This window comes from Festucalex cinctus, chromosome 6 (genome assembly GCF_051991245.1).
Source record: "Festucalex cinctus isolate MCC-2025b chromosome 6, RoL_Fcin_1.0, whole genome shotgun sequence".
NCBI classification, from domain to species: Eukaryota; Metazoa; Chordata; class Actinopteri; order Syngnathiformes; family Syngnathidae; genus Festucalex; species Festucalex cinctus.
Window position 1 is genome coordinate 22,130,350 of NC_135416.1, and position 16,000 is coordinate 22,146,349.

General features: G+C 38.8%; 1 protein-coding gene across 11 annotated transcripts in view; it reads left to right on the top strand.

Moving 5' to 3' along the window:
* The window catches only part of tenm3 (teneurin transmembrane protein 3), a 289,706-nt gene that overhangs the window by 120,454 nt on the left and 153,252 nt on the right, over nucleotides 1-16,000 (top strand). For 7 of the 11 annotated variants that reach the window (XM_077525263.1, XM_077525258.1, XM_077525259.1 and 4 more), the window contains one exon: nucleotides 13,733-13,900. The exons of the other annotated variants lie outside the window; for them this stretch is intronic. In XM_077525263.1, the coding sequence (XP_077381389.1) occupies nucleotides 13,733-13,900 (168 nt within the window). The remainder of the gene's footprint in view (nucleotides 1-13,732; nucleotides 13,901-16,000) is intronic. 11 annotated transcript variants of the gene reach the window in all.

The window sequence follows — 16,000 nt, forward strand, 5'->3', positions numbered from 1 at the left end:
CCTGATATTGAATATAAAACTGCTGGATTTGGCTGCTTAACTCATATTTTAATAACACAATATTAACTGGATATATATTTTTTTATTTAGACTATTATAGTAGACTGCATGGAACATATTGTAAATAATGTTTTTGGGGTTGACTTAACGTTAATCCTTCCCAACTGAAAACTCACCCACCATCCATTTCACGAGCTAACATTTTGACTGCCTGTAATGCGCTGTTTGACACAAACTCATAACAAGCAAGTAGGGGTGTTAAAAAAAATCAATTCAGCAATATATCGCGATACTACATCGCACAATTCTCGAATCGATTCAATAGGCGGCTGAATCGATTTTTAAACTTCCATTTTTAATAGAAAATTATTCAACAAAACGTCTAAATTTCACACCTTAAGCATATAAGAATGTTATATGAACGGAACATTGAGCCTTAATATTTGATTTTAATGCTGTTCAAACATGAAACGGGTTACAACCTGCATAAGACTGAAGTTTCAGATAAATAATACATTTTCATACAAATCTTACACTCTACAAGTTTACTGATTAGTATTTTCTAAATTTGAATGAAAAAAATCGCAACAATCGACTTATAAATTCGTATCGGGATTTATCGGTATCAAATCGAATCGTGATCTGTGAATCGTGATACGAATCGAATCGTCAGGTGCTAGGCAATTCACACCCCTACAAGCAAGACATCACTGAAAAGCCAAAAGCATGACATGACAGACAGATATGATTGGTTACAAACTATTTAATAGGAATGTCCCAATCACGTCTTTGCCGCCGAGTTTGAATCAAGTCACATGATATATATATATATATATATATATATATATATATATATATATATATATATATATATATATATATATATATATATATATATATCCATACCCTGATTTGAGTGTATTTGATTTCTTTCAATAGTAAACAATACATTTACTGACCAATGTTATTTTAAGATAAGAGTCTTAATTAAATATAAATTATCCCAGGTTGCTTAGTGCTCAACACAATTTGTCTACAAATACTGAAACACTATTGATTAACCATCAAATGCAACCATTGCAGCACAACTTTGTACGACCTAAAATAATTCACACTCATAAGATATATATATTTTTTTAAGCATAACCTGGCAATAGCCAGATTGATACTGCGATCCACTCAAGGGAGTTCTTCACAATATCAATCTAAGACTGCTCCACAATGATTTGCTCGGGAAAGGCAGGACATTTCCTTACAATACTTCGAGCTGATTGGACGATCTTGTACACATTTGTTTTGACCAATCACGGCCACGGATGAAAATGTCGTCTTCGTTCTCGTCGAAGGGTGAAAGAAAGCACGAACATCTTTACCAGCTAAAAATGCACGAAGCGCCTCTCGTTGTTCAACATTTAACAAGGAAACGATGAGTAATTCTGCAAGAACACAATGGGGTATATGCCACGAAGGAGGCAGGACTTCCAACTTCCCACACATCAACTTTGTTTCCGCTTCCAGTTTGCGACATATGGGCCGTGTTCCAATACTTGCGCTTCCGCCTTTGTGCCCCTCAGTTGCGCATTCCCGTCGACGGGTGCGGGTGTGCAGAGTGTTTGTCTCAGTTGTCCGAAGCACTTCATAGAGCTGAGACGCCCTGCTTGGCCCCGCGCACCGGCGGGAGCGCACCGTTGGGGTGCGCAGGGGTTGGGGTGTGAGTGTTGGAATGCGGCCAGCAGTGGCCGGAAACAGTGCTGATGTGTGGAACCCGAAAGTTGAAAGTGCGTGGCATCTACGTTATTCATTGCAGCGTCCATTCGTCCATGTACGGTCGTTTGTTTGCCCCGGCGTCAGCGCTGACTTCCTGGTTTTGTCACAGCTGCATATCCCGCCCCAAACACAATGTCGCTCTGTGATTAGTGGTTCGGTGGAAATCAATGGGCTCGGTACAAGATATATTCTCGGGAGTTTATGAACTCACAAATACCGCGAGAATACATCTTGCAGTGCAAGGTTAAAGGAAGCAGTCCCTGTCCATAAAAAACAAGTTACAACTTGTGCTGAAAACAGGTGCATGCACACGCACACATGACCTGAAATCATTACTGTGCACTGTAAAGCGTCTTTGAGTGTCTAGAAAATCGCTATATAAAATTAGATGCATTATTAAATATTTATGTTTTCAATGGTTGTGATGATACAAGTTTGTCTTTCCAACTTGATAATTTAACAGTTGCATAACATCTCCTAGATTAGTCTCCAGATCCAATGAATTACTGTAATTATGTCAGTGCTATGCAGTTTGACAGTGTTGAAATAATCAAAACAGCATATTAAAACACAACCACCTCAAAGGGGAACTTTATTTTGTGATCTTTCCCAATCTGTTTCCCATTGTTTTCTATGCTCCTGTCAAGATTATAATGTGGAGTCCGTGTGAGTAGATGGTTTTAGCATGTGTCTCTTCTCTACTATGGCTGTTACTGTTATTATGCCCAGGGGACGATTTGGCCTTACGCTAACTTATAGTGTTGCAGGAAAAAAGGTCAACGTGATCTCACAGCCTCATAAAAGACAAGGTGAGATAATAAAGAAGACTCAGAGTCCAAATTCTGGTGATTTTGAGTTTCTTTTCCATTTTCTCCCCTCCACCGTCAATCTCTGTCCATGTAATTATTTGGAAGGTGCAGAAAAATTCCATGGATGAAATTAATGAATAGAAGACTGGTACTTGCTGCTTGTCACAGTTTTGAGATCCCTCATTTTTCTCCCTTGATCACTCAATCCAGATTATATGTAGACAGGTTACATGATGGGAAGGATTTATGAGTGTCTATGAATAATGTATACTTTAAGTGGACAAATTTGTGCAACCTTATGAACGTGTGATTTTCATATGACGGGTGGGGGGGTTTAGCATGTTAGCGTTTTTATTTCATTTTCTTAACTCAAGAACTATGGTTGTACACCCGCGTTCTGGTCGGCTAGCATCACGTTTACACCCGGCGACTTCAGTGACGTGCGCGCGCTTCTCTCGCTGAGCACAGATCTATATTAAATACTGGATTAAGCGTGCGCATGGTGATGTGATGAGCGCAGCGCTTCCATACTATATGCAAGTCTGCGGATGAGCGGTGCTCGCCCGAACAGTTTTTAAGGATCAAAAAATTTATTGTCAAGCGTATCGGAACGCTGATAGTACGTTCTTTGCACGTTGAGAAGTACCTGAACACTCAAGGGCGATTTTTAGAAGTGCCGGAGCTCTGTACTGGTGCGTTCCAGGCCGGCCCACTTAAAACACTACTCTCAACAAATGTGGAATGTTTCTTTTCTTCTTTTTTAGTTCCCTGAAAAGTGATAGCTAAAGGAGAAGCGAGGATTCCACCTAGTGGAAATGATATGCTTGTGCTCGGATTCACTTTGCGGTGCGATGCAGGCATCATACATGAATATGCATATATGTACAGTATACATTTGCAGAAGTAGTGTGAAATAATAAGTTTCAATGTTCATGCATTGCTTTAAACGGGAATGCTGCCCCCACTGACAGTGGCATGTCGAATAAGTGGGCTGCTACAGCGTGCTGTTGTATTTCGGCTTCTATTCAGATCTGTGGCCTGTGCCATCTAAATGCAAAGCATGTCGCAGGGAGCACGGAAACCATGGGAGCTGTTAGCACCGTTCTAGTACAAGTTTGAAGCAAATCAAACTCGATTAAATGACTTGCTTCGGGACCAAAAGTTGTATGTCAAGAAAGGACAAACTTAGAGATTCACTCCCATAGTGGACTACTCTGGATTGTCGACCACAAATGGTGGAAGAAAAAGGGTTAGAAAATGTGCGACAGAATGACATCCACCCATCCATCCAATTTTCTTGTCCGCTTACTCCTCACAAGGGTCGCTGGGGGTGCTGGAGCCTATCTCAGCTGGCTATGGGCAGTAGGCGAGGGACACCCTGAACTGGTTGCCAGCCAATCGCAGGGACAGAATGACATGTGATCCAAATTTTCAACTGCCACGTAGAATCTATTTAAATGTTAGGCATGAATGATGTTGACTGTTGTTGAATCATTATGTTGTACTTCCATATACTTTGAATGGTATTCTTTTTTTTTTTTCTAAAAATGTAATTGATGTAATTGGTTTAAATGTAGCACATTACTACCTACCTTCGGCCATCGGTGCCAGAGCAAATTTTTCAGCCTGTCAGTTTCCTTGTTGTAAAAATTAAACATCTCTGTAAATTTGATTTCCTAGAATCTAAACTATATTTCTCATGACTGATTATAACTAGGGATGTAATGATAGTGATAACAGTATCAGATAATGATGCCAGTGCCAGTATGTACGTCTGGACTCCTAAAAAATGTTTCGATGGTATGATACCAATACAACTTCACCAGCCCGACACTTACCTTTCAGCCGGAAGGTAGGAAACATGTCAGCTATGTGGATATTCATTAAAGTAAACATGAATGACAATTCTGAAATCCACTTGGGCAATGAGGGTGGCAGACGGTTATAGTGACGTGCGGTTAGGCAGGCATCAAGTTTGTCAAGCCCTGTCGCCCGCTTCACTCGGCGCTGTTTGGCTCTGGCCGAGCCAGCCGTGGTTCTGTCACAAAGCCATAGTGAAGAAGCCGGGCCGAGCGGCGACGTTTTGCAGCGCAGTACATCATGCCCGCTGCTGCGCTTGCCAGCGCAGGCCCCGCAGGCTACCTGCACATATCTCAAAGATTACGCACAGGCCTGTATATCCAAAATGCAAATGGGTCATTACTTAGATAACCATGCTAATTCAAGAGCGATGTTACTAAAACTGTTTTGGATTTTAAGCCTCCCAAATACACCACCTCTCCACCTTTATGCTATGATTTATAGTGCGGTTAATTGTTAAGTCAGTGCTTCGAGCACTGTAGTAGTGCCTTCAAACTTCAAAGGCGCACGTTCTCTCGTGCAGCAAGGTGTTGATCGAACTGATTTCAAACAGCTGTTTTGGAACCAGAGAGTCAGAGTTTCCCCATCTCACAGTAGGTCAAGTCAGAGTTCAGGTTTAGACTGGCTTATTGAACCACAGATGGAACCAGATAGCTGCAGATTATCCTGAAGCCTTGCATGTTGTCGCTCTCTCCCAATTTACAATAGACTTTGAATGCAAGTTCTTTTTAAGTCCCAATGTAACCTTTTATCCATTTCCTTGTGGGAAATCACTGTACTTTACGATTACTTCATCTGTTGTTGTTGTGTTTGGCAAGGTACTACTAATTCATCAAACGTGGCTAATAAAATAGATATTTTAACTCTATGCAGGCTACTGTAAAGAAAACGCAATAGAAGATTTTTAAGTGTGTAAACATGAGAAGTTGTGAAGATAATAAAAGTACAAATGACCTTTTATTTGTGATGCAATGGCAAGATTTGGTTTTGCAGCAGCAAGGTGGATAGTTGCAGCACACATTAGCAAAGAATTAAATCATCTCCCAAAATATTGGTCTATAAATGTATGATATCCACCACGGAGTTGGTGTACAAATATGTAAAATCTAGCAGTGAGTTGAGGAGCGAGCAAGCCACGAGCGGAAGGCGAGCGAGAACGAGGAAGAATGTGAGAAGCAGTGCATAAGTCAACTGTATATGAATAATAAACACTGTACTGTATATGCAAATGTGAATGGAATCTATGCGTGAATAGATTCACTATAACTGCATAACCAGATGTGAAAGTGAGAAGCAAAAGTCATCAGCAGCATTGTACTGAGCCGGAAAAAAACAACAAAAAACAGACATCAATTGTCTGTACTGTCTATGTTTCACAGTAGTCCTAGCATTAATTATCAACACCTGCCTGTAAATATGAATGAACAATATATTAACATAATACTATATTTGATCATAGCTGCACGAAAGAAAGTTACAAAGTATGTAAACCTTTTAGATTTCTGTCTAAATGAGTAATAACATGTTATCTGATCTTTTCTAGGCCACAACAGACAAACATCCTGCTTAAACTAATTAATGGCAAACAAATGTGTTCATGCTTTGGCCACGCCATGTCAAAATTAACAGTGCAGGGTGGGAAAAATATCTGAACTGGTAACGCTAATGATTTCTCCAAGAGCTAATAAGTTAGGTGTCAGCCAATGTACGCCCGTCACTGTTGAGATTGGAGCTGATGGTTAAAGTAGCTCTGTCCTACAAAAACACAAAGCCATTTTGATTTTTCTACTCCCAAGAAGCTGTGCCCAATAGAGATCATGCGTGTTTGAATGCACTATATAAATAAAGATGACTTAACTCCCAAAAGCGAGCCCTTACAGTAATTGTAATTAAGAATTGGTACCTTGCATCCTCCTTGCACCCTCCATGACCCTTGTGAGGAGCAAGCGGTTCAGAAAATAGATGGATGGAAGTTTTGAATTGTAAGGAGCGCAGTGCTACTCTATGTAGCTAGCTATAATTTTGTCGCTTTTACAGTATATTCTGAAAAGCAAACGCACTTTGTTTAGCTTGTTTCCCCGAATGTAGCTAGCTCAAGGCTAACGCACAGTGGAAAGTGCCATCGCCTCACTAACACTAATTAGCACGCTACTCGCAGCACATTTATCACTCAAAAGAACAGCTATTCATATAAAACCCTTCAGGAATGCATACAGACAAGCATCTTAACATTACTCACCAGCATATGCTCTTCATACACTGCCTTTTGTTGCCTTTTGTTGGCATAACTTGAGCGTGACCTTTTCCTACTACGCTCTAATGTGGCGACAACTTAACAGTGTATCAGAACATGTGGAACCACACTGCCAAATTGTGTACAACATGAACAATAATGAAGGCACACACAAACAAGGGCAATACAGTATAAAATAATTCCATCCATTTTCTGAACCGCTTGCTTCTCACAAGGGTCGCAGGGGCGCTGGAGCCTATCCCAGTCGGCTTCGGGCAGTAGGCGGGATACACCCTGAACTGGTTGCCAGCCAATCGCAGATAATAATAAAGTGATTTGGGATAATAGTTTGGGGTATATTTTGTTTAAACCTTTGGAGTGAGAATAGTTTTTGTTGATTTATCAGGATTTATGAGGTAGAGGAGACCTACTGAGTCGCACAGCTGTGTGGTTGACAGCTCACAGAAAACAAGGGTGGAGATTAAAAGTATAGACAAAAGGCTGGAGAGACAGACCAGAAAAACTGAGAAAGCTCAGCACGCCACAGTAAACAGATGTTGTGTGTGCGTGCGTGCGTGTGTGCGTGCGTCATGTGTCAGTGTGTGTCAGCCAGAACTAAACCAAGCAGGGATGAATAATGGGCAAGCTGTGAAGGTGCTCAAAGAAGAAACTCTTTCACACTATAAGATAATTCTCAGTTCATGTAGTTCATTTATATGGATATATTGTATGTAATATTGACGCCATGTAAACATAGTCTATGATATCTCAAAATATCAAAAGATTAAATAAACACCTTTTTAAACTTAATGTGCTGAGTAGGGCTGGGTGTTATGGCTGAAAAAATGTATCACCATATAAATAGTTCATATCAAATGATATTGGCAAATATTTTTATTACCTATTTAAAATAAGAACACCAATTGAAATGATTGAGGATGAAATTAAAAAACTATTTTGCAGTTGGTGTCTTAATAAATAAATAATTAAATAATAACAAAAGATACAATTAAATAATAAAAAAAACAACGAGAGAGGGCTGGCAGAGGACGGTTACCACCGTATATATCCCAATATATTTCATCCGAAAAATGTCGTTCGCATGACAGGCCTAGCTATAGGTGCATTTGAAATGATCAATATAGTTGAATATTAATGTAAAATACATTATTTATATAGACTGAATTTACTGTATTTGAATAGCTTGGTGGTGACTGCCAGCTTTCGGGCTCAGTTCTTTTCTCTTCTTTAAAAAAAAAAAAAGAAAAGAAAAGAAAAAAAACTTTTTGTGGGAGCTCATGCTTTATTGATTGGCTGCTGTCTGTGACGTGACACAGCACACAAACACACCCCTGCATGCACACATGCACACACTTGTACAAGATATATATATATATATATATATATATATATATATATATATATATATATATATATATATATATATATATATATATATATATATATATATATATATATATATATTAGGTTGAGGCTTCTCAGCTATCGACAAACACAAACTAGTGACTTAACAGCATTTGCGTTGAGTTAACTTTATAAACAACATCATTAGGAAAATGGCTGGATAATTAGTTATAGTTACAGAATAAACCTGTTATATAACGCTACCCAGATATATGATTGAGCGACTTAGATACTACAATGTAGTTTGAGTGGAATTACTGAAGGATGAGTTTTAGCTTTGTTTTTTTTACAGTTGCAGTATATTCCAGCAGTACTGGACTGTAGGTGTGAGTATTTCTTCATATTTCATTTCAATGTAACAAGCCTGTAAGATGGCTTCTCTCATTTCCCAGGAATCTCTCCAGAGTGTGGTTTCTTGTGAAGAAGCCCTGTAACCCCTGCTCGCCTCTACTCTCCCCTGGGTTTGCTCTTCTCTGCCCATTGTCTTGCCCTCTTTCTTTATCTCTCATCTCATTATGGTTTCCTGGCTTCTGTTCGCTCCACTGTCTCTTCTTCATCTCCAACCACCCCCAGGCACAATGTGTTGAGGACTTGGTCTAACACAGAAAAGTGGGATGTAGGTGTGCAGGCTTTTTTTGTGTGTTTGTTTTTGGTTTGAAACGCATACAAAGGTATTTCTCCAATACAGTCCTCTGCTGTACACCTGACTTTCGATTTCACTCATCTGTTTACTTTCTGTAGTACAGCGTATAGCTTCATGTGAATGCAGCATTACTTTATTCCCTCGGGCATCATGTAGAGTAGCGAGTAGGTAGCCATTTGACTGTCAATATTGGAAATTTATTTTGGAACATTGATCAAATGTCCGTCCGTAGGCATGAAACTGTTTACGTTTTTACCAATAAATGGTGATACATATTTGTATCGCCATTTAAAAGTCCCATAGTTGTTATAATAAATAATAACATATCAGATTTATATAGTGCTTTTCAGGACACTCAAAGATGCTTCACAATGGAACATTATTCATGCACTCAAACATTCACACTCTGGTGGCGGTAAAATGCATTTTGTAGCCACAGCTGCCCTGGGGCAGACTGACGGAAGGAAGCGTGGCTGCGACATTGGAGGTTCCAAAAGCCAAGAAAAAAAAAAACGATTGCGAAGCACTGCCTTACAGTATATATAAAATTCTTATCACATTCCCTGGCTTGCACAAATGTGCCGCTTAAAGTCTGTAAAAGACTCGTACACAGGTCGGGCCATTTATCATCTTCTGAAGTGTTGCCTTCCCTATAATGTCAGTTTATAGGCCCTCCAGTCAGTGTGCCACGTTTTATGGTCCTGTTGCATCAGCATCATGGTTATTACCGTTCCAATCCATCCTTTTATTTTCTAACTCACTAATTGTGTACATTAAAAAAAAAAATAATCTCTATTACGTGTGTACTGTTTTCCATAGGAAAAACAGGTTTTGCTGCCTCTGTCTAATTTTAAGCTTTGTGTTGGCTATTGGTTGGTACAGAAATGGAACACAGCATAAATGGCTTAACCATCATTTTTAGCTTGTTTTTTTGTTTTCAGGGAGAGCCCATCCGTTAATATAAGAAAAGCCTAAGACATAATATATATGATTAATAACAAAAAATGATCGCATTAATCATGTACAAACGCAGATTAATTACACTATTAATTTCAAACGCAGATAATCCTTTAGCTGACAGTGGATGGTTGCGTTAAAGCTAGCACAGGTTGTGTTGAGCAAGAAACATAACTACATGCATTAAAGTAAAGCATTTCATAAATGTTTGTGCTTGACATTCAGAATATTTGTTCATGTCAAAATATTGGGGTCATTTTTTTTCATTTTAAATGACACAAGTGATTAACTGATCAGAAAAAGACGAGGATGAGGGCGTGCCGTGGCTCAAAAAATGTTGAAGAAGTCCTCAAAATTACATGTCAAAATAATTAACATGTAACAGGTGCTCTTCAAATTATTATTATTATTATTATTAAAACATATTGAGACAACATTTTAAGATGTGATTAATCTGCTAATACATATCTGCTAATACACTATATTTTTGTTATATTAGATGATTCTGAGGCATCAGCCAAATATTGGTTATTTTATTGTTGCTCCTTGTGATATTGTCTTGTTTAAATTTAGTCATAGTACCGCAGTGGAAAATTTTATTTTATTATTTTGTGTGAATTAAGATTATTCACTATTTGGTGTGGCCTGTGACTAGTAAGTTTATCGATAACTTATGGATGCTGTTTCTCAAACACATTCGGCCACATTAAGTAAATTAAAATGTTATGTATGATGGTTCGACAGTACAATAAATACAACACATATGCTGTTTTGTAAATTGCTTTGTTCCAAATTTGCCAGTTTAATGCTAACGCACAATTTAAAACACCAATGATGGGATAACAAAATGTAGCAGTGAAGTTGCAAATTTTTGCACACTGATTATATTATCAGTATATTCTGTATGTGATCATACAGCTACATCTTATGTGTGCTTTGACGTTAGTGAATTGTGAGATTGATTATATTATCAGTATATTCTGTATGTGATCATACAGCTACATCTTATGTGTGCTTTGACGTTAGTGAATTGTGAGATTGATTATATTATCAGTATATTCTGTATGTGATCATACAGCTACATCTTATATCTCACAATTCACTAACGTATATCTTTCATACTCTGTGAAAAGCGGGTTGTAATAATGATGTTCAATCGTGACTACCTTCCTGTGGTCTTTTAACTAATTAAGGTGTATTATCTGCATGCGTGCACGACAATGCCCCTTAAGAGTCCAAGGCGTGCGCAGCGGAAACAGCACACTAAACAAGGAACACACAATGGACGCAATACAATGTCAATTTAGATCCCTGTGTTATTCACGCAGCCCTAATTATAACAATTACATAATTTATGAAAGACAATCTAATTTGAGTCAAATTTAAATATGGTGAAATAATATTTTCAACCAAGATAGTCTTTGGTCAATGACTACATGAGTGAACATAAACAAAAGAAGTTTGACTAGAATTAAGTTGTCAAAATTGAGGCGTGTGGTGGTTGGGAAGGTCTTGTTGTTTGTGGATGTTGAACTCCAAAAGTATCTATTTGTTGCTGGATACTTTTTCTTGAAACAAAAAACAAAACAAAAACAAAAATAGTCCAAATGACTATAGCAACAACACTGCTAAGGCTACATTTACTCTGCACGTGGCAGGCTGTAATTACCGTTGATACCTGGCAAGATTTTTAAACTGTGAAAAAAATGTTCACGGCAGTAACAGTCAGCATGAGAAAGGCTGTGGAAAAACAGGGTGGAAGCAACTAAACTTGACAATACCTAATACAGCAGATTATATCAAAACTTGGAGGTGGTCCTTCGTGGGACAGTGAAGCATATGCCACATGCACGCCAACCAAAACTCTTCGAAAGCATAGCTGGGTGTTTAATTTACTCATCATGGGAAACCTGTTAAAACGCTGAATATGTGCGAGAGAGAGAGATTGTGTGGGTGTGAGCGCAGTGTGCATGTGAGTAGAAGGCTCTTTGACACGTTTTTAAAAGAGATCGACGAGTGAATTTCTTGCTGACAGAAAACTAATATTATCTAACATTTGTTGCCACCCCACTTGGACGTCGACTCCGGAGCCGGGCAAGTTGGGGGGCTTCAATTGACTCTGCCGGGGCCACTAACATGCTTCAAAGCTTTTCCGTATCCAAGTTTCATCGTGAAAAAGCCTTGACAGAACGTGAGAAATGAAATGTGAGTGATTCCATCAGAACATGACAGATCAGGAGGGAATGTACTGGCATTCATCACAGACCGCAGGCTGAACTTTAGCGTGCTTTTTAGCCTTCAGGATTCAGCAGCCCCTTCCCCCACGGCCTGCCACAGATACAATGATAGACCGTGAGAAAACTTGTAAATGTAGCCTATGTTTGCAACACCCACTCTATTCCTCCCTTACTCACTCACGCCCTTGCTCTCTTTAAATGGGTGCACACACAGTGACGCACATTACCATCACAATTTTGGATTTTTCATTCCTAACAGCAAGACCTGCACACTGTAAGATTGCCGAGAGTAGAATGCTTTGTAGACACGAGAGGCATTATTGTTGAAAGGTGGCTTGATTCCAACACAATAATTACCGTAATTGCTGGATTATAAGGTGCACCTGATTATAAGCCGCACCCACTACATTTCTAAAGAAAAAAAGCATTTTGTCCATATATAAGCCGCACCTAACTATAAGCTGCATGTGCCCACATTGAAAATGGGATATTTACAAAGAAAGACGGTACTATGTAAGTAAGGACCAGTGACCACTTTCATTGTTGTAAGCAGAAGATCTCGTTTACCCACTTTCAACTCGCAGAATCCAGGCAAGTCATTCTTCCCCATGTCATGTACAATCATAGTGTCACGGCAAAATTAAATCACCATGTAGCAACAAACTAGAAAGCACTACCAAAACCAATACAACAACTAGACCACTAACTAGCAGAATAATAAACACAGAACATGCATTTTAACTCATTTGCTCCCAATAACATGTAAATACGTTTTTTTTTTATCTTCAAAGTGTCCCAAAGACGTATTTATATGTTTTTTGGTTGTTTTTATGCTAGAGCATACAGAAGGCTTTGATGCAGCCTCTCAACTGCAAAGAATGGTTGCAGAAATGGTAGTTATTACACAAACGGCCAGCAGGTGGCAGCAGAGCAAAGGAGCTCAACCAGAGCCATCTAGAAAAAAGCTCAATTACTTACAATTTTGAATAGATTTGTGAAAACTGATGAAACTTAGCTGTCTTCTAATGCTAATAGCTGCAAAACGGAAACAGATAGAAACATACTTTTTTTCTGATGAAAGAAGAGACTTTAATCTTTCTTTTGATAGGTTCCATGCTTTTATAGCAATTGAACACAATATTCTGTGGGCCTTGCAAAATCAGTCAAAATCCAGTAAAACAGCCGGGAGCGAACGGGACTGTTTCTGTGAAAATGGCTGGGAGCGAATGAGTTAAACACCCTTTCAATCGCCAGTGCCACAAAGCATGCTGGGACCGCCTCCAAGCTCCAGGCGACGCTACACATGGTAGTATGCCATTAGCAGTATGCTAAAACATATGCTAGCACATGCTAGCGCTAGTTTTTAAAACGGCAGAGAGCAATAACAATGTACTCACGTTGCTTTTAATCAATCACAAATCCCTTAAAGTCCTAGTCTTCTGTATCCAAAACGAACTGGGAAAGTTCTCCCAAACACACCAGGCTCCGTCTCATTGTCAGTCAGTCTCGTTGACGTGCGCTCCTCGGAAATCATGCCAGCTTTTGCCTCAAGTGTGTGAAAAAAGAATGCGGCTTATAGTACGGCAATTACGGTAATATGTACCGGTAATTAATACAACTTCAGCTGTTCAATTGCTTACTTTAAAAATCATCACCATCATCATCATCATCATCATCATCATCATCATCATCATCATCATCATCATCATCATCATCATCATCATCATTGTTTTCGTTGTTATTGCAACTCATGTCTTTATGTATTACATTCCTCATTTTCATTTTGGCCTTTTCTTTTTAGGCTTCCCCATGCCCTCTCCCTTCTGTCCATCATCTGTCATTGACCAAACGCATCCCCATTCAGCCAGTCTCGATGACAGCCCAGGTTTAAGTGACCCAACTGAGCCAGTTGAAGAGGAATCGGAGCGAGTGGATTACACCACGCGATTGTACTTACCTGTGAACCATGGTAATTAACTATCATCTTTTGTATGTCAAACATCGCAGAGGCTTCTTATTTCTTGTGTTCATGGTCTGAAATAAAAAATTAACATCCCATCTTTATTAGAATTTTGTTAACTAGTTTACCTATTTATTGTCATGTTGGATTTTTGTTGTTGAGTGTAGGCAAAAGCAGTAGTAGGTCATTAGGCAAGGCAGGACAGCAGAGTGATGTTAAAGAAAAAAAAAAGATTTATTTACCTATAATGGCAAAGAAAGGTACCATACTCGGTAGTGAGCTATATTAAAAAAATAAAATAAAATAAATCATAATTTATCAGTCCAAAAAAATATAGAAGACACCCAACAAGGGCCAATGTTCAGAGACAGAGTAAACAGCAATTGGGAACTACAGTAAATACAAACAGAGTGAAGTAACTGACTGGAGAGATTCAAGGGGAACAGAACTGACGAGACCCGGTCCAGTACAAACAAAGACGAGCAGACAGACACAAACAAAACACAAATGATCTGCTTTTGAGAGAGAGAAAGAGAAAATTTTATCTTCATTTGAAAGAATTAACATAAAATAAGAGTACAATAAAAACACAAACAAAAATCTCCTGGTTTGGAAAAAAAGGACTGACTCTTTTGTATCCCCCATTGTGAACAAACACTTTGGTCTTAGACTTGTCTCAAATGAGTTTTCAACAGAGTTGCAAAATAACTTTGCTTTCATTAGCAACTCTAAAAATCATACACTTCAAATGAATGTGAACAAATTCGCAACATACTCAGGATATGACATTTATGTACATGACATGCAACATTTTGAATGAAAGTCTAGGAATTCAGCTTGGTATAGTCAAGATCCGTTCTGGTTGCCATCAGGTCATTTTTGGTTAGCCAATGACCCTGCATCCGTCACTGCATATTTAGATGAGAAACAGGCCATGCCGGTTTGAAAAGAGGAACAACGACTACCACAAGTGGAGCCAGAGTGGAGCAGGAATGGGGCCCGCATGAAAGGAAAAAAATAAAGCGGGAGCAGATTTGGGTTGAAGCAGAGTGAGAAAATAAAAGTGCTGCTGACAGCTGCATGGAATGATGGAAACAGACAGAACGACGTCTGCGTATGTTTACATTGCCATCTAAACATAATCAGAAACAGCTCTGAAATAGGTCTAAATTACTGAATGCATTACATGTTCGGGGTGTGCGCGTGTGTGTGTCTCTTTGCAGATGTGTGTGGTCTTCTTTTCCACAAAGTTATCCCAGCTTTACTTCACCCTCCAATGCTCAGCCAAACATCTAAAATATCGCTGTCACCACTTGCACTTTTTTCTTTTTTCTTTTTTTTTTAAACATTTTCCACTAATATTCCTCTTTGCAGTCCTCAGTTATGTTGCATAGTCTGTCAGTCTGTTATAAAGAGGCACCTTTAAATGTCATTCTACTGAATATAGATGTGCCTTTTTGAATTTGTTTACAAAGGATGGTGGCTAGAATAGAATAGATATAGAGGCTTGTCGTTTCTGCAGGATGTCTTGTGTTGTATGAAGGACACAAGACAAAGAATTGTATAACAGTAGTTGTTAAAGTCATGCTGGCTCATCTCGGAAAATTAACAGTCACATAATTGCCTCAAAAATTTCAAATTTCATGTTGTTGGAGCCTATCCCAGCTGGCTTTGGGCAGTCGACGGGGTACACCCTGAACTGGTTGCCAACCATTCACAGGGCACACAGAGACGAACACGCATACACACTCACAAGCACACCTCGGGACAATTTGGAGCACCCAATTAACCTGCCATGCATGTCTTTGGAATGTGGGAGGAGACCGGAGTACCCGGAGAAGACCCATGCAGGCACGGGGAGAATAGGGATGTAACGATATCCAAAATCACGATACGATATTATCACGATCTGAAGCTCATGATACAATAATTATCACGATATTGTGGGGATGTTGGCGATATTTAAAAAAAAAGGTACAATACTGTAAAAAAAAAAAAAAAAAAAAGAGAGCTCATACTAAAATATAGCACAACATTGTTCTATTGTACATAACATCATGTTATGTTATTATTATTATTGTGTATTATTATTATTATTATGTTAATATT